We start from the raw sequence: 22,693 nt of genomic DNA on the forward strand, positions 1-22,693 counted from the left end.
AGAGGCCGCAACAGTGAGAGGCCCGCGTACCGCAAAAAAAAAAAAAACAAAAGTAACTTCTTCTTGATTCTTGTAGCTTTTTCTCTCATCTTTTTTCTCCCTCACCCCCGCTACTGGACTCTTACATTGTTTTTTTAATTAATTAATTAATTTTATTTATTTATTTTTGGCTGTGTTGGGTCTTTGTTGCTGCGTGCGGGCTTTCTCTACTTGTGGTGAGCAGGGGCTACTCTTCGTTGTGATGCATGGGCTTCTCATTGCAGTGACTTCTCTTGTTGCAGAGCATGAGCTCTAGGCACATGGGCTCAGTAGTTGTGGCTTGCGGGCTCTAGAGCGCAGGCTCAGTAGTTGTGGTTCACAAGCTTAGTTGCTCGGCGGCACGTGGGATCTTCCCGGAACAAGGCTCGAATCTGCATTGGCAGGTGGATTCTTAACCACTGCACTACTAGGGAAGCCCTGGACTCTTACATTCTTTTTTTTTTTAATCAAAAAGTTTATTTCTTCTTTTTTTAATTTTTATTTTATTTTTCTTTTTGCTTTATAACAAATTTACTCAGTTATACATATACATATGTTCCCATATCCCCTCCCTTTTGCGTCTCCCTCCCACCCTCCCAATCCCACCCCTCCAGGCGGTCACAAAGCACCGAGCTGATCTCCCTGTGCTATGCGGCTGCTTCCCGCTAGCTATCTACCTTACATTTGGTAGTGTATATATGTCCATGCCGCTCTTTCACTTTGTCACAGCTTACCCTTCCCCCTCCCCATATCCTCAAGTCCATTCTCTAGTAGGTCTGTGTCTTTATTCCTGTCTTACCCCTAGGTTCTTCATGACATTTTCTTTTCTTAAATTCCATATATATGTGTCAGCATACAGTATTTGTCTTTCTCTTTCTGACTTACTTCACTCTGTATGACAGGCTCTAGGTCCATCCACCTCATTACAAATAGCTCAATTTCATTTCTTTTTATGGCTGAGTAATATTCCATTGTATATATGTGCCACATCTTCTTTACCCATTCATCCGATGATGGACACTTAGGTTGTTTCCATCTCCGGGCTATTGTAAATAGGGCTGCTATGAACATTTTGGTGCATGTCTCTTTTTGAATTATGGTTTTCTCAGGGTATATGCCCAGTAGTGGGATTGCTGGGTCATATGGTAGTTCTATTTGTAGTTTTTTAAGGAACCTCCATACCGTTCTCCATAGTGGCTGTACCAATTCACATTCCCACCAGCAGTGCAAGAGTGTTCTCTTTTTTCCACACCCTCTCCAGCATTTATTGTTTCTAGATTTTTTGATGATGGCCATTCTGACTGCTGTGAGATGATATCTCATTGTAGTTTTGATTTGCATTTCTCTAATGAGTAAAGATGTTGAGCATCCTTTCATGTGTTTGTTGGCAGTCTGTATATCTTCTGTGGAGAAATGTCTATTTAGGTCTTCTGCCCATTTTTGGATTGGGTTGCTTTTTTTTTTTGTTATTGAGCTGCATGAGATGATTATAAATTTTGGAGATTAATCCTTTGTCAGTTGCTTCATTTGCAAATATTTTCTCCCATTCTGAGGATTGTCTTTTGGTCTTGTTTATGGTTTCCTTTGCTGTGCAAAAGCTTTGAAGTTTCATTAGGTCCCATGTGTTTATTTTTGTCTTTATTTCCATTTCTCTAGGAGGTGGGTCAAAAAGGATCTTGCTGTGATTTATGTCATAGAGTGTTCTGCCTATGTTTTCCTCTAAGAGTTTGATAGTGTCTGGCCTTACATTTAGGTCTTTCATCCAGTTTGAGCTTATTTTTGTGTATGGTGTTAGGGAGTGATCTAATCTCATACTTTTACATGTCCCTATCCAGTTTTCCCAGCACCACTTATTGAAGAGACTGTTCTTTCTCCACTGTACATTCCTGCCTCCTTTATCAAAGATAAGGTGACCATATGTCCGTGGGTTTATCTCTGGGCTTTCTATCCTGTTCCATTGATCTATCTTTCTGTTTTTGTGCCAGTACCATACTGTCTTGATTACTGTAGCTTTGTAGTATAGTCTGAAGTCAGGGAGCCTGATTCCTCCAGCTCCATTTTTCTTTCTCAAGATTGCTTTGGCTATTCGGGGTCTTTTGTGTTTCCATACAAATTGTGAAATTTTTGGTTCTAGTTCTGTGAAAAATGCCAGTGGTAGTTTGATAGGGATTGCATTGAATCTGTAGATTGCTTTGGGTAGTAGAGTCATTTTCACAATGTTGATTCTTCCAATCCAAGAACATGGTACATCTCTCCATCTATTTGTATCATCTTTAATTTCTTTCATCAGTGTCTTATAATTCTCTGTATACAGGTCTTTTGTCTCCTTAGGTAGGTTTATTCCTAGATATTTTATTCTTTTTGTTGCAATGGTAAATGGGAGTGTTTCCTTGATTTCACTTTCAGATTTTTCATCATTAGTATATAGGAATGCCAGAGATTTCTGTGCATTAATTTTGTATCCTGCAACTTTACCAAATTCATTGATTAGCTCTAGTAGTTTTCTGGTAGCATCTTTAGGATTCTCTATGTATAGTATCATGTCATCTGCAAACAGTGACAGCTTTACTTCTTCTTTTCCGATTTGGATTCCTTTTATTTCCTTCTTTTCTCTGATTGCTGTGGCTAAAACTTCCAAAACTATGTTGAATAAGAGTGGTGAGAGTGGGCAACCTTGTCTTGTTCCTGATCTTAGTGGAAATGGTTTCAGTTTTTCACCATTGAGAATGATGCTGGCTGTGGGTTTGTCATATATGGCCTTTATTATGTTGAGGAAAGTTCCCTCTATGCCTACTTTCTGCAGGGTTTTTATCATAAATGGGTGTTGAATTTTGTCGAAAGCTTTCTCTGCATCTATTGAGATGATCATATGGTTTTTCTCCTTCAATTTGTTAATATGGTGTATCACGTTGATTGATTTGCGTATATTGAAGAATCCTTGCATTCCTGGAATAAACCCCACTTGATCATGGTGTGTGATCCTTTTAATGTGCTGTTGGATTCTGTTTGCTAGTATTTTGTTGAGGATTTTTGCATCTATGTTCATCAGTGATATTGGCCTGTAGTTTTCTTTCTTTGTGACATCCTTGTCTGGTTTTGGTATCAAGGTGATGGTGGCCTCGTAGAATGAGTTTGGGAGTGTTCCTCCCTCTGCTATATTTTGGAAGAGTTTGAGAAGGATAGGTGTTAGCTCTTCTCTAAATGCTTGACAGAATTCGCCTGAGAAGCCATCTGGTCCTGGGCTTTTGTGACTCTTACATTCTTTAACGCATGGTCTCATCCATAATTCATCTTTCATCACTTATCTCATCCATAATTCATCTTTCATCACTTATTCTTTTACACTAAATTGACTTTCAATCTTGTAACTCCACTAAAAGTTTTGAGGGTCATCAAGAACCGTTTCTTCTTCAGTCCTTACCCTGCTTCACTTCTCAGCAGCAATCGCGAACATGACCACACTCTGCCTCTGCTCCTCTGAGCCCACCTCAGTCTGAATGACAGTAACCCTTGATGTTCAGTCCTTGACCCTTTCTAATCCTCTTTCTAAATTCTCTCAGGGCTCCTTACATCTCAAGGCTTCGTACCAGATTCCCTAACCTGCCTTTCCAGCCTTGACCCCTTTGCTGAGATCACCTGTAATTTTCTCTCCCCCTTCTTGCTCCTCATAGACAACATCCTCAGCCACACTCATGAGCCATTACTCAGTGTGGATTATCCTTGTACAGAGCTATTCTTGGACACCTTATGTTTATTCTTATTGGTGTTACTTTGAGTGTAGTGTTATTTTCTAATCTTGGGGGGCAGCCTCACCCTTAGGATGTTGACCAGCATACTTTGTCTTTATTTTTTTTTATAATGCGAAAGTTTTTCACAAGGATCAGATTATCAATTATTTGCCCTTGTTTTCTTTTTTCTTTTTTTTTTTTTGGCTGCATTGGATCTGCGTTGCTGCGTGTGGGCTTTTTCTAGTTGAGGTAAGTGGGGGCTTCTCTTCACTGTGGTGCATGGTCTTCTCACTGCAGTGGCTTCTCTTGTTGCAGAGCACAGGCTCTAGGAACGTGGGTTGCAGTAGTTGCAGCACATGGGCTCAGTAGTTGTGGCTCGCAGGCTCTAGAGTGTAGGCTCAGTAGTTGTGGTGCATGGGCTTAGTGGCTCCCCGGCATGTGGGATCTTCCCGGACCAGGAATCAAACCCATGTCCAATGCACTGGCAGGCGGATTCCTAACCACTGCACCAGGGAAGTCCCTGCCCTTGTTTTCTTTTGAATAATTTCCTATTCCATAGAGACCTGACCTTATGGAAGTCTTCTGACACTCCTTTCAGGTGAATACTCAACTATAGTGTTTGGAGTCTTGAGTCAGCTAGAGCTCTCTCTTCTTCCCAGACCAGATTCTTCATCTCAACACTGTGCTGACCATATATCTTAACTCAGGTTGGCTCTGGCCTGGGGATTCCTGAGGTGAGAACTTTAGGAGAAGCCAGGGCTACTGACTGAGTTGGTGGAAAGCTCTCTCATTAAATTTTTGATTTGTGTAGACCTTAAAGTGGTCAATAATTCTATGTCATAATCCTAACTCATTTCTATAGGAATCTACAGAAAATCCCTCATTATTTTTTTTAATACGCTTAATCAGTGTGGGGTATCCTTACAAAATTTTCAATTTCTGATACCCGAATAGATTTGTTTGACAATGTAAGGGGACATCTGGCACTCTCATTCACATGACACTCCTTTTGTCAACATATTGTATTGTTACTTGTATGAAAAGTATGCTAATACAATGTGACTAATGCATATCAAGTCTAGAAAAAATAATTTTCAATGTTTCTTTGAACACAAGAAGGGCCAGTCAATAGAATGTTCTAGTCCCCCTGACAGGTATATCTGTATAATGACACTGCATGAATCTAACTATTGTGATGGAAAGAAACGAGTTGGTAGGTGCATCTACCTCATCCCTCCAACTTAGGGTTCACAATAGAATCTTCTGATTTTTAAATCATAGGTAGCTTCCCCTAAAAAGGAGAGTATAAATGGCAGGAGAATCCCTTTCTGCTTGGTAAATAGTTACATAGCTTTCACTATACATTGATAAATTGGAATCCTGGATTACACATCAGTCTTTTCTGAGACTGGCTGTTACACCTTTGAAAGGCTGATTAACTCAAGTGTCTGGGAGAAAAATTGTTCCTGAACTTGCTATGCTAGGAGCACCTGTTACTATGTAAGGCCCTGATTGAGCAGCCATTTCTACTTTTTCACTGGCATCTCTTTTCTTTTTTTAAAGAAAAAAGGGGGACTTCCCTGGAGGTCCAGTGGTTAAGACTTTGCCTTCCAATGCAGGAAGTTTGATCCCTGGTCAGGGAGCTAGGATCCCACATGCCTCCTGGCCAAAAAACCAAAACATAAAACAGAAGCAGTATTGTATCAAATTCAATAAAGACTTGAAGAATGGTCCACATCAAAAAAATCTTTAAAAAATAAAGTAAAATATAATCCAAGAAAGGAAAAAATACATTCCTTTCAGAAAAATGCTTGCATAGTGACCTAGTATTCCTTCTTGATAAAGAAAATGAACTACAACATTAAAAGTAATTCATTCTCAAAATAGCAGTGGAGGGTTTAGATTACAAGGGAAGTTCAGAATTCTAGATCAAATCATTACTCAAATTTCTGGACTCAAACAGATATTTGTGTACCACTGTTCATAGCAGCATTATTAACAATAGCCAGAAGGTGGAAAAATCACAGTGTTCATTGACAGATGAATGAATAAACAAAATGTGGTATATATAAAATATTGCTTTTGGACTGTCACCATCTTTTTAATTAAAGTCTTACTATAAAAATCAATTTTATTATTTCAGTCAACTTCCTCTACAAAGAGGAATTATGCTACCAGTAGCAAGTAGTATCAATATAAAAATAAACTCTTTTATCAATGAGACTTTTCATATTGTCCAAAATATTCTTATATATTACTAGTAAAAAAATTAAAATTCCTTTTCAGCATGACAGAAATTAACAGATTGACTTACTGAACTTGTACTTAACAGGTTTTTCTGAAGCTCTTCAATTTTGTCCGCTTGCTTTTTGACTGTAGCTTTTAACTTGGCATTTTCAATTTCAAGCCTAAAATGCATATTTTAAAATTATTATTCTCACACATAGATTTTAAAATACCACACAGTTTCTGAACAAACACCTGCAGGTTCAATTACATACGTTCTAAGAATTTTGAAAAGTAGATGATTTGGCAATTGTGCCGTTTTCTAGTTGTGTTCTGTGGATAATGTGAAAAATTTAGAAATAATGGAGAAAAATTATGCATTTCAAAATAGCTCAAAGCTGAAATGTTTACCCAGCTTCACAATGATGTATTTATTGTCATAACTGATATAATTCTCATACTATACTGCTTATCTGCTCTATACTTATACTAAGTTATTTTCTGTGCTGCTTTAAATTGTACTTTTGGATGTGATCCTGCGTCTTCTCAGCACATCTCATGGCCTCTGTACGTCGATCCTGTGCTTCTTGCAACTAAAAGGAGAAAAAATTTTTTTAAATTACTGATAATCTAGCAAATCCGCCATCATCTGTTTTTATGTCTTTCATCTGCATATTGTTTATGGCTACTTTCCTGCTGCAACAGCAGAGTTGAGTTGCTACAACAGACACCTTGTGAACCACAAAGCCTAAAATATTTACTATCTGGCCCTTTACAAGTTACTGACCTCTAGTACTAAACCACAACATCATTCATGTTTTAAATTATATTTTATCAAATAAATACACAAATTTATAAATTGGCCAAATGGGGAAAGACATTTATATTTTTTACTCCACGCTCTATACCAACTATAATTTTAAATATCCACATATGTGAATGACCACAGCTCTTCCAGTGATTATGAACGTTCATACTACAAACTACTGTTGGTGACAACCAGATGCTTCAGAGACTAGTGTGAGAGGTAGTATCTACACAGGAGCCAGAATGCATGGGTCTGAGTCCCAATTCCACGAGTTATTTGCTGTATGTCCTTGAGCAAATTACTTAAATTTTCTGTGTCTCAGTTTCTCCAGCCGTAAAATGAAGATAATAATAGCACTGGCCTCACTGGGATGTCGGGAAGATTAAATTGGGGGGGGGGGGTATACATAACTTATTTAGAAAAGTACGTGGCACATAGTAAATGCTAAGTGTTTACAATCAGAATTATTACTATTGCTGTATTTTATGTTCTAAACAATTTGATATTTTAGGCAGATGGCATGCCAACAGAAGTGGTCTCCTGTACAAGTCACACTGAAATCATTCTCCATACCATTGAAATTGGCAGTAAAGAGGGAGCATGAGGACCAGAATGTATGTGCCCAGTACTTCAAAAACTTTCACTGATTCCACTAGTCCTTTTTTCCACTTACAATAATTTATAACTTACTTCCTCTCTGTACTACTCAGTGGGCAGTGATCATGGACTAATAAGCAAATAGCACCTCCTGGATTGAGTGGTACATAACTTACATGACCATCAGAGGAAGGGTTAAGTCACTGGCTTGGAAATATCACCCTACTGTTAAATCAAAGTTCTGAATCAATTCACTCCCAGCAACTGTTTATGTCTAGAAAGTACTTGGATGAGAAAATTAAGGTTATGTGGTATGGATATCGGAGAAGCTATCCACAGAGCTTTACAGTTGGTGAAATGCTATCAATGTGAAAATCCCCAGTTCTGGCTGCATAATGAAGGAAGGCAAATTTAGATTTTTTTTTCCAGAGTGAGGGGAAAAAAAAAGAGCATTTAATTGAACAATTCTCCTCTATTAGATTAAGAGCTTTTAATTGTATATTTAATTGCTTAAAATACATTTTAATAAAAGATTATAGCAATATCTCCAAGAAAAAGTTATTGGTATGGTATAAAGTACTTAATTGTATCCCAGCAACTGTTAAGCTAAAATATTTTCAAGTTATGCAAGACAGGTGCCGTGCATATCAATAAATATTCCCTGTTAGACAAATTTATACTTAGACGAGATTCTCTCTCATGAAAAAAATTAAAACAGTGTAAAATTAAGGGCTAAACTCTTCTTCACAGACTAGATGACAGGGTCAATGAGAGCTAGGACAGTCAGAGAGAGAGCTTCATGGAGAAGACTGGGGGCCAGGTCTGAATAAATGGAGGATTAGGCAGGAGGAAAAGAAACTGTAAAGACAGAAAGGACAGCATGAGTAAAGGCCAAGAAAAGGTGAAATCAGCCAATTAACTCAGAGGATAAAACCCAACAGCAGGGAGATAAAAATTATGTCCACACAGTAACTTGTAAATGACTGTTCACAGCAGCATTATTAACAGCCCAAAGGTGGAAATAACCCAAAGGCCCATCAACTGATGAATGGATGAACGGCTTAGCCACATAACGTGCTGTTCGACAACATACAGAAATGGAAGTACTGATATGCGCTATAACATGGATGAATCTCGAAAATGCTACGTCAAATGAGAAAAGCTAATCACAAAGGACCACATACTGTGTGATTCCATTTATATGAAATACCCAGAATAGGCACATCTACAGAGACAGAGATTAGACTGGTGGTTGCTGGGGCTGTGGGAGATGGGGGCCATGGGTGACGGCTAAGGGACGCAGGGTTTTCCTTTGGGGGTGATGGAGATGCTCTATAATTGATGCCAAGTGCACGACTCTCTGAATATACAAGGAGAGATTGAACTACACATTTTAAATGGGTGAATTATATGATATGTGAATTATCTCAATAGTTTTCTTAAAAATACAATGGCAGGATCTAGATAATTTTCTTAATTTTCTATTTGGGGTATACATACTATACACGATCTGAGTATCTCTACGCTTTTACAATATATCTAAAATAAAAAGAAAATGAAGGCATTGCCTAACTTCAACTGGTTTGTATAATGACCTTTCTGCACAAGTTATTCGGAAATCCATGAAATAAATATACACAGATACTATATCCATTCCCGAAAGTGAAGATGAAAAATGACAATTTTATGGAACATTCCATTAAACATTATCCTCTGATTTTATCTGGCTTGCTTCATCATGGTAGTAGGGATATCACTAAAAAATACTGTTTAATAGAAAAAAAAAGTCTCTCAACTTCTGTGAGGAATCACGCACAATTCTCAAGTTTCCTAAGGGTAAATATTGTAAGAAAAAATATATAATGCAAACGGCAGGATGAAAGTCAGAGTTTAAGAAACAAGTGCATTATAAAGATAACAAAATTGTAATAAATTTACTTTTAACGAAAATACAAAAGAAAGCCGTCCATGAAAATCAGTGTCCTAAAACACTTTATCCTATACATTAAGTATTGACACGTTAAATTTCATACATACCTGACTTGTGACTTGACGTAATTTTTTCTTTAAATCCTGTGCCTCATCTTCTAAATTAGTACGATAACGTGACGTGGCCTCCAGTGAAGCCTCTGACATAGATTGCTTTTTTAGGGTATCAGCCAGTTCTTGTTGAAGTTGTCTCACAAGTGCCTAATAAGATACTCTGTCACTGATTTTATAAATTACCTTATTATTAAGTTATGTTAATAATAGATAATTCCAACCTATGTACTTTGAAAACTATCACCAGAGACATCAATTTGTCTCCTTCTTCTTGTATGTGCACCTTCCTGCTCACTGAATTTGGTTTAAGACACAGAAGGTGTTACCCTCCGGCCTTACCGCTATTAAGTTACTTAGACAATGGATTCAGTCCCACTATCCACTCCCCACCCTTCCCGATCAATTTGCTGATCTTGAGGACCTCCTCAAGTCTCAGAAAGAAATGGGTGTGTAGGTGGGACGAGTGGTGGGAACATCTTCCCTCTTCTCTACTGGAGGCTTCCATTAACTTCAGAGATCCTCACATATTCAATCCAGTGCTCAATAGATTCCTATCTCAGAATTAAAATGAGGTCATTCCCATTTTAATTCCTAGAATTAAAATGAGACCTTCAGGGCCTCCCTCTGCCTCCTGATAGCAGCCCCTATGACCCTGTCCCACACCTTATTCCTGCTACTCATGAATCTGCCACCCCTCACTAGTCTAAAAATGGGAGTCCAATGCCAAATTAATAAGTCACAGAGAGCTACAATTCTCTTTGTATTGGACAGATTTATATCCAAATGATAGTAGCTGAGCCTTGAAATGAGAATTATGAGCAAATTATTTGTAAAAATGTTCCAAGTAAATTATAAATAGAAGTGGGAAGATTAAAGCAAGTATAGTTTTGCTAAAGCTCACTACTTTAATCCCAAATTATGATTTAATGAAAAGTAGATGCCTTTAAAGAGTTGAGAGGTCATAAGAATACATGGTTTGAGGCTGAACTATTTCCCAAATTAATTCAAATTGACATGAAGAAAAATAAAATTATATCAACTAAAAAGTTATGACAAGCTACTGAAGGAAAAGTACTATGAGATATGGCATCAACACATCAGTTCATTAGGGAAATCTGGAATTGACTGTCAAGGTAATACACACAATTGAACCTTAATTTCAAAATAATTCATTTTAGATCTGAGCGTTTCATTTATCTGCTTCATCATGATACTAAAATGTGGTGACATAAAGATTAAAATTATTATCTTAGCAGTAGAAGAGTAAATTACTAATACCTGTCTATACCCATTAACAATTTATAACTTAATCTCTTAAAATTTCATAGGTGACACAATGTCTCTACTCAAAGTAAAGTACCTCTCAGGTCTAATTCTTTATTTGCTGGATACAAGGTATGCTTTTTGGCTGATTTACAGTCTATAGATTTATAGTCTATATATTATTTATATTCAACTAGATTCAACATTTAGCCATAATCAAAATCACTTTGAATTTTCTTTCAGGAAGTCTGAGAATTATTTCTCTTCTTGGATACTTACTTCTCTTTCTGTTTTCTCATTTTCATACTGATACATTCTCTCTTTTAAATGATTACATTCATTGATTAACTCCTTGTTCCTTTCCTCCAGCATCAGACCTTGTTTTTCACTTTCAGCTTGAAGTTTTTTCACAATCTCCTGAAACTGGTCTTGGATGTTAATTACTGTCTTCTCTCTACTGTCGGCTTTGTTTTGCGCATCATCCAGTTGCTGTCTGAGCAATATGTTTTCACTCTGGAGTTGAGATAATCTCTCTTCTAAGGATTCCTGCTTTCCAATGTATTTATTCACTTTGCCTTGTTCGCTTTGATACATGTGTTCAAGTTCTTTCTTTTGACACTGTGCTTGGCTTAGGTCTCTCTGTACAAGTTCTAGCACCAAAGTCTTTTCTCTGAGAGCATCCCTCGTGTGATGGAACTTGGTTTTTAGGCTACTGAATTTACTTTCAGCTTGAGAAAGTTGCCGGGAAAGCATCTCATTGTTATCTTTCAGGTTAGACACATCAAAATTCATTTTGTCCTGCAAGCGTAACCACTCATCTCGTGCTCTCTGGAAGGCAAGTCCCAGGTCTCTTTTTGATGTCTGACTTTGATGGTGATCATGTATCGCAGCAGCCAGTCTAGAACGGTAGGATTCCACTTCTGTTTCCAGTCTTTCTTTGCTTTGTTTTTCATTCTCCAGCATAGAGTCTAGCATTGTATTCTCAGCTGTCAGAACATTAAGCTGTCCAGTATATTGGAATATTGTCTTTGTTAATGTTTCCTCATTCAGTTTTATTGTCTTTTGAAGATCATCATTCTTTTCTTTTACAATTTCAACATCCTCAACATATTTCTTTTCCTTTTCCTGGTTCTGACATTTTATTGTGTCTATTTCCAGTCTTAGCATGGCAACTTCATCCTGCAACATGTGGTTTTTATGTAACAGATCTTTTTCTTTTTCAGGACTATCGGACACCTAAGTGAAATAAAGGAGATTTTTAGCTAGTACTCAATAAATTGACATTTCATGATTTCCTCTGAAAGACTAACCTATATGTTTATACAATGAAAAGGCTGCAATAAGTGGATATCCAAGTGGAAAAAACAAGGTTGGATACAAACCTCAGACTTCTTACAAGCAGAAATCTTCAAAAGTTCAAAAATTTAATTGAAGACAATGAATCCATGAAAGTAAAAAACAAACCACAGGAGAATTCTTAAGAAGCTCAGAATTGGAAAGGCCTTTCTCTAAATTATAACAAACCCAGAAGGCTTAAAATAAAAGATTAATAAATCTGACTACACTTAAAAATTGCATCTGATGTGATATATTTATACAGTGGAATACTACTCAGCCATAAAAAAGAATGAAATAATGCCATTTGCAGCAACACGGATGGACCTAGAGACTATGATACTAAGCGAAGTAAGCCAGACAGAAAGACAAATATCAATATGATATCGCTTATACATGGAATCTAAAAAAATGATACAAATAAACTTATTTACAAAACAGAAAGAGACTCACAGACGTAGAAAACAAACTTATGGTTACTGAAGGGGAAAGAGGGGGAGGGATTCATTAGGAGGTTGGGATTAATATATACACACTACTATATAAAAAACAGATAACCCACAATGACCTACTGTGTAGCACAGGGAACTACACTCAATATTTGGAAAAAGAATCTATATATATATATATATATATAACTGAATCACTGTGCTGTATACCTGAGACTAACACAGTATTGTAAATCAACTATATTTCAATAAAAAATAAAATAAAATACCACCTGCTAGCTTAAAAAAAATTACATCTGCTATCTAACCTATACAGCTACCCCATAGTAAAAGCCTTAGCTCTGTATATATTTCGACAGATTAAATTTCCTAAAAATTTTTTTTCCTGAGAATATTCCATAAATATTCTATGTTTCTACTATTTATATAGTCATGAGACTATTCCATAAATATTCTACATTTCTAATATTTTTATAGTCACTTACAAGAATCACATCTACTGATAACTGTACTAAGCACTTCTACAAACATCAATTAACTCATTTAGCTATGACAGTCCTGGAAATGAGGAAGTCAAAAATACAAGCAAGCTGCAGGCTTTTCTCCAGGTCTTCTGACTTTACTATGAGTCCTCTTACACCAAACCACAGCTAGTTCTCTAGTACAAACATATAAATATGAAATGAGCCTTATATTTCACTATGGTGCATACACTAGTGGTAAATAAGGTAAAATTTATAGAGATCTTAGAAAATCGTGAGATTATTCGCTGCTGCAATAACTTTTATTCTCTCTTCATAATGCTTAAAATAGTAAGGTAGGGGGAAATACAATGAACTGTTTCACTAAAAATAAAATACTTATCAATAAATTATCACTAAATAAATATTATGGCATATCTATCACTATTTTCAAAAGTTCCTTGTACTGAAATAGGACACTACATGGAGCAAAGTGTTAATTTTCTCACAAGTAGAAGAATGACATCCAAAAGACGTTCTCTAAACTGGCTATACCTTTCCCCCTTACCATCAGTGGAAGGGATAAACTAACCTCTCTATTAATCTATCAAGGAAGTGAAATCACTGCCAAAAACCATAATGTTGTTTTGTTTGTTTGTTTTGGGGTTTTCTCTCTTTTTTTTTTTTTTTTTGGTAATTTTGTAAGTTTATTCTAAGGAAATATATTTTTTTAAGTGCTCAAAACTGTTTTTATGGGCTTTCCTGGTGGCGCAGTGGTTTAGAGTCCACCTGCCCATGCAGGGGACACGGGTTCGTGCCCTGGTCCGGGAAGATTGCACATGCCGTGGAGCGGCTGGGCCCGTGAGCCATGGCTGCTGAGCCTGTGCGTCCGGAGCCTGTGCTCCGCAATGGGAGAGGCTACAACAGTGAGAGGCCCATGTACCGCAAAAAAAAAAAAAAAAAAAAAATGTTTTTACAACTAATGTTGCAGCTTTTACGATACTGAAAAATTGTAAGTGATGTGAAAATGTCATTGATGGGGTACTGGTTAAAGAAATGACAGTGAAGCCAAGAACAGACTCTGATTTAGACACTGAAAATGATGAGGTGCATAGTGATTGACATGTTCACTCCAAAGCAGAGGGTAAGAACGTATTCAGTGCTGGGATTTGGTCGGGTAGTGTTTTCGATGGTGGAGCACACATGGTCTTCCCTGCCTAAACCGCCATCAGGGTGCAGACCTTTCTAGATGGTAGCAATAGATTTCAGATTATGAAAAGTTCATCAGTTCCTATGGAAAATATTAAAAGCCGCTCCTTGGATGAGGCTATTGTATGTCACTGCTTGACTGTTGCAGACAAATGGATTTGAATTAAAAATACTACTTGAATTAAATTTAATCAAATATAATTCAATTATGTTTGAACTAAAAATATTAAATATCCAATGGACGAGAAACGTCACCTCCCCCCAAATATACTTAAATAGGTTTTAAGTATCCTCTACACTGTCTGTGATGTATAGTATTGGTTTTTAAACTATATACATATACTGATACGTACACACAAATATTTGAAAATGATTAAAGAAAATATCTCAGAATTCATTTCCTTATTAGTCATTTCTATCTCCTTTTGTTTGGCAAGGTGACTGGTCAGGATTCCATCTTGTAAAATTCTGGCATTCTGCTCTCGAGAAAGCTGCCTCTGAGCGTCATTTCGCTCTTCTACAACCTGGAGACACATTTCATGAGGTTTTTGGTCTCATACCATTAAAAAAAAAAGTCAAAAGTTTAAGAGCAGAATTTAAAAAAAAAACAAAACTGTTAAAAGGAAGTAGCCTTTTAAAATAAACACAAGGATATTTATCCCACATGAATAACTTAAGATTTTAATTTAAATGACTGCTAAACTTATCACAGAGCAAAAATACAGGGAGATACAGTATTGTGAAAGAAAATCTTTTTACAAAGCATTTAACTAGTTCCATCGCAGTCTCAAGGCAATTTACCCTGTATTTTAACATAGAAAAGCCAAAATTAACACATGGATTGGAATTAAGAATATTACTTTCGAATGGACCAAAAATGCCAATCATTATGTTAATCATTAAGCTCAATTTACCTTCCATTCTTCCATTCAGAAAACATACACAGAGCATGTATTAGAAGCTAAAAATGGCAAGAAATTAATAATTTAAGCTATAAATGTCATAGTTCATATTTAGGATGAGATAACACTTTTTATTTGTTTTAAACCTAAATAATATATATTAAATCAAAGAGATATTACAAATAATACTGATGAAATACTGTTGGAAATTTGAAATTTTCACCAAAGATTAACTTACCTGATTCAGATTATTTCTCACAGTCCTCAGTTCCATGTCTAGTGCTCTGAGAGTGAGTTCAAGTTGTTGTTTCATTTCAACTTCTTTACTGTATTGCTCTTCTTTTCTTCTTAACTGCTCCCTAATTTTTTCATATAACCTGCCAGCATTTCTTCTCTTCTTTTTTTCTTGTTTTAGGGTGAATCTGCAGTTAAATATGCTTACCTTAAAATGTGTTTTGTTGGAAAATAAAAAGTTCATTTTATGATCTGGCTCTTCACCCGCTGATTTAGTATCCTAATGAAATTTCTGTTCTCCAGTTTTTTTTTTCCTTTCTAGGTCTCATATTTTTAATTCCTCACTTCAATCTCTTCATAAAGATATATATACTTGAAAGGTAGCAATGAAAAAACATTCTGCCACTTAAGTAAGTTTTAGTCAAGAGTAACTCTGGTGAATAGTGTAGGAAAGAAATTTTGAAATTATTCAGTGAAGTTAGGCCAAAAATTACCCTGTTTTCCACACTGTCATAATTACTCCTCCTTTAGGACAGATAATTTAGTTACTAGTTAAAAAGAGAAGCTGTTGTTTAGAAACAAGTTTATAAGTTCACTAGAAATAAAATTTCAACTTCATAAAATACTACAGGTACCCCTAAATGACTTACAGTGCCAGATAAAATCTGCAGATGCCTTTTACAGAACATATATCTTCAGACACTGTAATCCAAGACTAGGCTAGGGAGTCTAATATCTGTTGCCCCACACTTTTTATGTTTCTTCTTTTGCAACATTTTCAACTTGTTGATTATTATCTATTTAATAAATAATTTTAAATCCCGTAAGGCAGGATCCATATTAATTAATTAAATAGAGAGTATTTTGTGCTTTCAGCACAAACGTGTGAACTAATTTTATCTCTGTATGAAAGAGATATTGAATAAACTAATCAGTAATCACCTTCCATTTTTACCTTTTATTTCATCCATGCATATGTTAAGAATAAAACTACATAAATGTTTTTAAAAATTTTGTCTTGAGAAAAATGGCCATTTCATACTTCTGTGGGTGGGAGTGTAAAGAAATATAAACTTTCTGGAGAACAATTTAGAAACATGGATCAAAGACCTTTTTAAAAAGTTCTCATACTTTAACCAAATAACACAATATTAAAGAATTTATTCAAAATAAATAATCAGAAATGTAGAAATGAATTTATAGAAGAGACATTCCTTGTAGCATTAAATATAATGCAGAAAAATGAAAAATAACTGACATTCAATTTGCTAAAAAAATAATGACCATAACTCAAAAAGACAAAGCACCCCAATGTTCATTGCAGCACTATTTACAATAGCCAGGTCATGGAAGCAATGTAAATGCCCATCAACAGACGAATGGATAAAGAAGATGTGGCACATATATACAATGGAATATTACTCAGCCATAAAAAGTAACGAAATTGGGTCATTTGTTGAGACGTGGTTGGATCTAGGGACTGTCATACAGAGTGAAGTAAGTCAGAAAGAGAAAAACAAATATCATATATTAATGCATGTATGTGGAATCTAGAAAAATGGAACAGGTGAACTGGTTTGCAAGGCAGAAATAGAGACACAGATGTAGAGAACAAACGTATAGACACCAAGGGGGGAAAGCAGGGGGGTGGGATGAACTTGGAGCTTGGGATTGACATGTATACACTAATATGTATAAAATGGATAACTAATAAGAACCTGCTGTATAAAAAAATAAAATTAAAAAAAAGAGATTACAAAAAAATGAGGCTTCGTATGGAGGACTTCTGTATGGCCATGAAAATGATGATTTGGAAATATATACATTAAATTATTAGTAGAAGTATCCACTGTTAAGAACTTGCTGTATTATTTCCAAGAATCTCACACTCCACAATACTAATGAAGTTTTCTCCCCTGTAAAATCCCAGCAGGTAAGTTAGCAATTATAAAACTTCCCGTAATATTAAAGTAAATACACATCTGTAGTATTACAGTAAATAAAAACAGTTCAAATATTTCTTGAAAACCAAGATGTTCAATACCTCAAGCTGCAGAGCTCTTGTTCCCACTCCACTTTTTGATGCTCTAACTGTGATTTCATTTCTTTTGTTTCTGATAGCTCCTTTTGTAGCCCAGTGACCTTACTTTCCATTTTTTTATTTTGTCCTGTAAGTAGTTCACAGTGATCTTTTTTAAGATCTATTAATCTTTCATATGAAAGAACTGCATCCCGAATTTTCAATAAGCTAACAGAATCTGCATTAGGAAGAAAACAAAGATAGAAATGAAATATATGAGTAATTTTTATGTATAAAGCACTGTGCATTTTCACCTTCACTCATCCATACATTGAACAAATACCTTTTTTTTTTTTTTTTGGCCATGCCGCACAGCATGCGGGACCTTAATTCCCTGACCAGGAATTCAAGTGGCTAAATATACAATGCCCCAAAGAGGTGGAGGAAAGAAACAGAAAAAAATATATTTGAAGAAAAGAATGGCCAACAACTTTCTAAACTTAATGAAAACTACAATCCCACAGATCCAGGAGGATCTGGCAAGGAGAGAAGAAGTGGAAGTAAACTATTTTGAAATATTCTTATCCTATATATGATGTGGTACAATATTACTTGAAGGTGGACTGTGATAACCCTAAGTAAAATACTGTAAACCCTAAAGCAACCACTAAAATAGTGAAACAAAAGAGTTACAGTTAATAAACCAAAAAAAACAAAAAAGAAATAAAACTACATCATAAAAATTACTTGATTAATCTAAAAGATGGCAGAAAAAGAAAAGGGGAACAAAGAACAGATGGGATAAACAGAAATCAAACAGCATAATGACAGATTCATACCTACTGTATCAATAATCACATTACGTGAAAATGGTCTGAAAACCTCAATTAAAAAGCAGATTGTCAGGGACTTCACTGGTGGCGCAGTGGTCAGGAATCCACCTGCCAATGCAGGAGACACAGGTTTGAGCCCTGGTCCTTCCACACGTCATGGAGCAACTAAACCCATGTGCCACAACGACTGAGCCCACATGCCACAATTACTGAAACCCATGGGCCTACAGCCTGTGCTCCACAGCAAGAGAAGCCACCGCAATGAGAAACCTGTGCACCACAATGAAGAGTAGCCTCCACTCGCCGTAACTAGAGAAAGCCTGTGCGCAGCAATGAAGACCCAACGCAGCCAAAAATAAATAAATAAATAAATAAATAAATTTTTAAGAAAAAGCAGATTGTCAGACTGGATCAAAAAGCAAGACCCAACTGTATGCCAACTATAAGAAATGCACTTTAAACATACAGACATAAATTTGTAATAAGGTTAGAAATAAGATATACCGCACTAAAATGTGACAAAACAAAGCTAAGCTAGACTGGCTATATTAATACCAAACAAAGTAGACTTCAGAGCAAAAAACATTATCAGCAATAAACAAGGTCATTTCATAATGAGGAGTGTCAATTAATAAGAAGCATAACAACCCTAAACGTTTATGCGCCTAGTAACTTCAAAATATATGAAGCAAAACTTGAGAGAACTGCAAAGAAAAATAGACAAATCCACAATTACAGTCTGAGATTTCAATACCCCTCAATGAATAAGTGATAGAAAGAGAAGGCAGAAAATCATCAAGGATACTGTAGACTTGAACACCACCATTCTTTTCAAGTAGCCATGGAACACTTACCAAAAGAAGACTATATTCTGGGTTATAAAATAAAGGAGTAAGTCAAAAGGATTTAAGTCATACAAAGTATGTTCTCTGACCACAAAGCAATCAAACTGGAAATCAAGAACAAAAATATTTCGGAAAATACTCCAATATTTGAAAACTAAATAACACACATCTAAATAATCCTTGGATTAAAGAGGTAATGAAAAGAGGAATTACAAAGTATTTTGAACTGAATAAAAATGAAAACATAATATATTACAATTTGTGGAATGCTGCTTACTTGCATGAAAATTTATAGCACTGGATGTCTATATTAGAAAAGAAGGTCTCAAATCAATGACCTTGGCTTCCAACATAAAAATCCAGAAAAAGAGCAAATTAGGGGACTTCTCTTATGGTTCAGTGGTTAAGGATCTGCCTTCCAATCCAGGGGACACGGGTTCGATCCCTGGTCGGGGGACTAAAACCCCACATGCCATGGGGCAACGAAGCCCGCCCACTGCAACTACTGAACACGCAAGCCACAACTAGAGAGCCGGCATGCCGCAACTACAGAGCCCACACACGCTGGAGCCCACACCCCATTTGGAGTGTCACAAATACTGAGCCCACACGCCACAACTAGAGAGAGAAGCCCACGCGCTGCAACAAAGGATCCCACATGCTGCAACTAAGACCTAACGCAGCCAAAAATAAAATAAATAAATAAATATTCTTTTAAAAAGAGCAAAGTAAACCCAAAGCAAGCAGAAGAAAGGAAATAAAAAACATCAAAGAAAAAATCAATGAGAAAAAACAAAACAAACAAAACAAAAAAGACATGGAAAAATCAATGAGGGACTCCCCTGGTGGCACAATGGTTAAGAATCCACCTGCCAATGCAAGGGACACGGGTTTGATCCCTGGTCCAGGAAGATGCCACATACCGCAGAGCAACTAAGCCTGTGTGCCAAAACTACTGAGCCTGCATTTTACCATCCGCAAGCCACAACTACTGAGCCCGCGTGCCACAACTACTGAAGCCCATGTACCTAGAACCCATGCTCCACAACAAGAGAAGCCACAGCAATGAGAAGCCCGCACACTGAACGAAGAGTAGCCCCCGCTTGCCGCAACTAGAGAAAGCCTGAGCACAGCAACGAAGACCCAACACAGCCTAAAATAAATAAATAAATAAATATGTTTTTAAAAAACCAGTGAAACCAAATATGTTCAGAAGATGAATAAAAGTGATAAACCTCTAGCCAGGCTGATAATGAAAAAAAAAAAAAAGAGAGAGAAGGCACAAATTACCAATTTCACAGAAATGAGTAATGAGAAATTACTACAGATTCTATAGATATTAAAAGACTGACAGAGTAATATTATGAACATTATGTAAATAAATTTGACAACTCAGATGAAGTGGGTAAATTCCTTGAAAGAGGGAAAATACCAAAGCTCAATCAAGAAAGAACAAATAGGGCTTCCCTGGTGGCGCAGGGGTTGAGAGTCCACCTGCCGATGCAGGGGACACGGGTTCGTGCCCGGGTCCAGGAAGATCCCACATGCCATGGAACGGCTGGGCCCATGAGACATGGCCGCTGAGCCTGCACGTCGGAGCCTGTGCTCCGCAACGGCAGAGGTCACAGCAGTGAGAGGCCTGCGTACCGCAAAAAAAAAAAAAAAAAAAAAAAAAGAAAGAACAAATAAACTAAATAGCCCTATATCTAAAAAAGAAACTAAAGTCCTACTTAAAGACCTTCCCACAAAGAAAATTCCAGGCCCAAATGGCTACACTGGTGAATTCTACCAAATATTACAACAGTATACACAAAAATATACATATAAATATACATATTTATACCATGGTCCTACCTTTACACTCCATGCTAAGTTGTTCTATTAGCAACATGGAATTCTTATAATTAGAGTAAAGCATCTGGCAATCGTCAAAAGCTGTTTCAGATGATTGAGTTAAGTCATCAAGGTCATCCATAGAATTAATTTGCTCTTTGACCTACAAATAAAAAATACTATTTCACAATGTCCCCAAAATACTTATAAAATATACTAAGTGTACAGAGGTGATAAATATCTCTTTATTAAAGTAAAAACACAGATACTTCTTAAAAGAACAGATTTTTATCAAAGGGATAATTTTATCAACACTGTTTCTAAATTATTTTTTCAAAGTAAATGTTTCTACCACAAAGGAAGATTTTCTATTTTTCCACTATACCTTTCACAAAGTAATTTTTTACTACAGGATAATATTTTTTATAATTAATTTTTTACTCTACCTTGTTCTTTTCATTAGATGTTTCCTTTGTAGCCCTAAAAAAACAAACGATTCTTTTCAGGCAAATATTAAATACTTAAAATACAAAGAATACCTAAACCTATTGTTTTTTACATGAAATCTTTGCATTGGTAATTAATTTTCTATAAAAGAGATTAAAAAATAAATAGAAAGAGTAACATTAAAGGACAAAGAAAATACACCATAATAATATTAACAAAGCATTAAATTAGATTAAGCTGACAATCAAAGGAAAAGGAAAAACATAATGTTACTTGCATTATTTGATAGGAAGAAATATACCGGGTTTTTTGTTATCGTCATTTTCAATAAAAACTAACTTTATGGCACTAAAACCTATTTGGAAAGTATTAAGTCCTATATGAAAGAAACCCTTTTTTAATAATCATGATATTAGCTTTTTGAGGACTTACTATGTAATTGCTATGCATTATTATAAGCACCTTACATGTCTTAAAGGCATTTTAATCCTCACAACAATTCTGGGAGAGAGGTAATACATTAGGTCCTTTTTACACAGGAAGAAATGCAGCACAGAAAGGCTAAGTAACTTGCCCAAGCCCATACAGCAGATCAGCAGCTGACCCAGAATTCAAACCCAGGAAATCTGGCTTCAACACTTGTGTTTCACAATATGATGAGAAGGTAATATTTATTTTTAAGTGTTTTTAAGTGATATGATAGCAAATGAATCTGTATTATTATTCCATGTCTAGTTATAACTATAAATAATAATTTCTGAATCTTACACATATTTTTCAAAAATAAAAAGACTTTAGACCCAGGCAATATTGGAATTCTATTTTCAATAAAGATTTGCTTTTGTAAAGAAATTCATCAACCCATTGATGAGGGTTTCATTCACCCATTCATTCATTCACCCATTCAGCTGTTTATTCATACATTCAACATATACTTAGCGCACAATACGTGTTAATGACACTTTTGGTATAGGAAGCATGACTTTTGTAATTTAGAACTTTATAATCCAAAAGTAATAATCTGTGATAGATTGTTAATAGTTTTTTTCCTATCAAATATAAACAAAATCTTACCCTTTTCCCTGGAATCTAAACCACTATGAAGTTAACATAATCTGTTTTAGAGCACCTTACAAAACCATAGCCACTCATGATGATACTGTCATCTAGAATTATCAAGGAATGATTAAATCCTTTTCAGTATGGCCTAAATGTTTGTAAATTTATGATTATATAATTTTTAAAAATCTACGTATGATAGAATAACTTTTAAGTACTCATCTGCATATTCAATTATATAAGAATATTACACTTCAAAATCAATGAACAAGCCCTTACCATAAATCTATACGTGAATAGAAGTATTATGTACAATTAGTTTACTATAATATTTTAAAGGTAATGTAATACAATCAATAAGCTTTCTAATATTGGACATGCAA

General features: G+C 35.7%; 1 protein-coding gene across 1 annotated transcript in view; it reads right to left on the reverse strand.

The window, feature by feature from the left end:
• The window catches only part of LOC307050997 (ankyrin repeat domain-containing protein 26-like), a gene marked incomplete at its 5' end in the record, with an annotated part of 144,022 nt that overhangs the window by 19,435 nt on the left and 101,894 nt on the right, over positions 1-22,693 (reverse strand). The window contains 9 exon segments of the mRNA XM_079701311.1: positions 6,061-6,154; positions 6,495-6,565; positions 9,415-9,567; positions 10,963-11,919; positions 14,524-14,661; positions 15,278-15,461; positions 17,318-17,531; positions 20,826-20,967; positions 21,251-21,284. Coding sequence (XP_079557437.1) covers positions 6,061-6,154; positions 6,495-6,565; positions 9,415-9,567; positions 10,963-11,919; positions 14,524-14,661; positions 15,278-15,461; positions 17,318-17,531; positions 20,826-20,967; positions 21,251-21,284 — 1,987 coding nt within the window.

This window comes from Hyperoodon ampullatus (assembly GCF_949752795.1).
Source record: "Hyperoodon ampullatus genome assembly, chromosome: 3".
NCBI lineage: Eukaryota > Metazoa > Chordata > Mammalia > Artiodactyla > Ziphiidae > Hyperoodon > Hyperoodon ampullatus.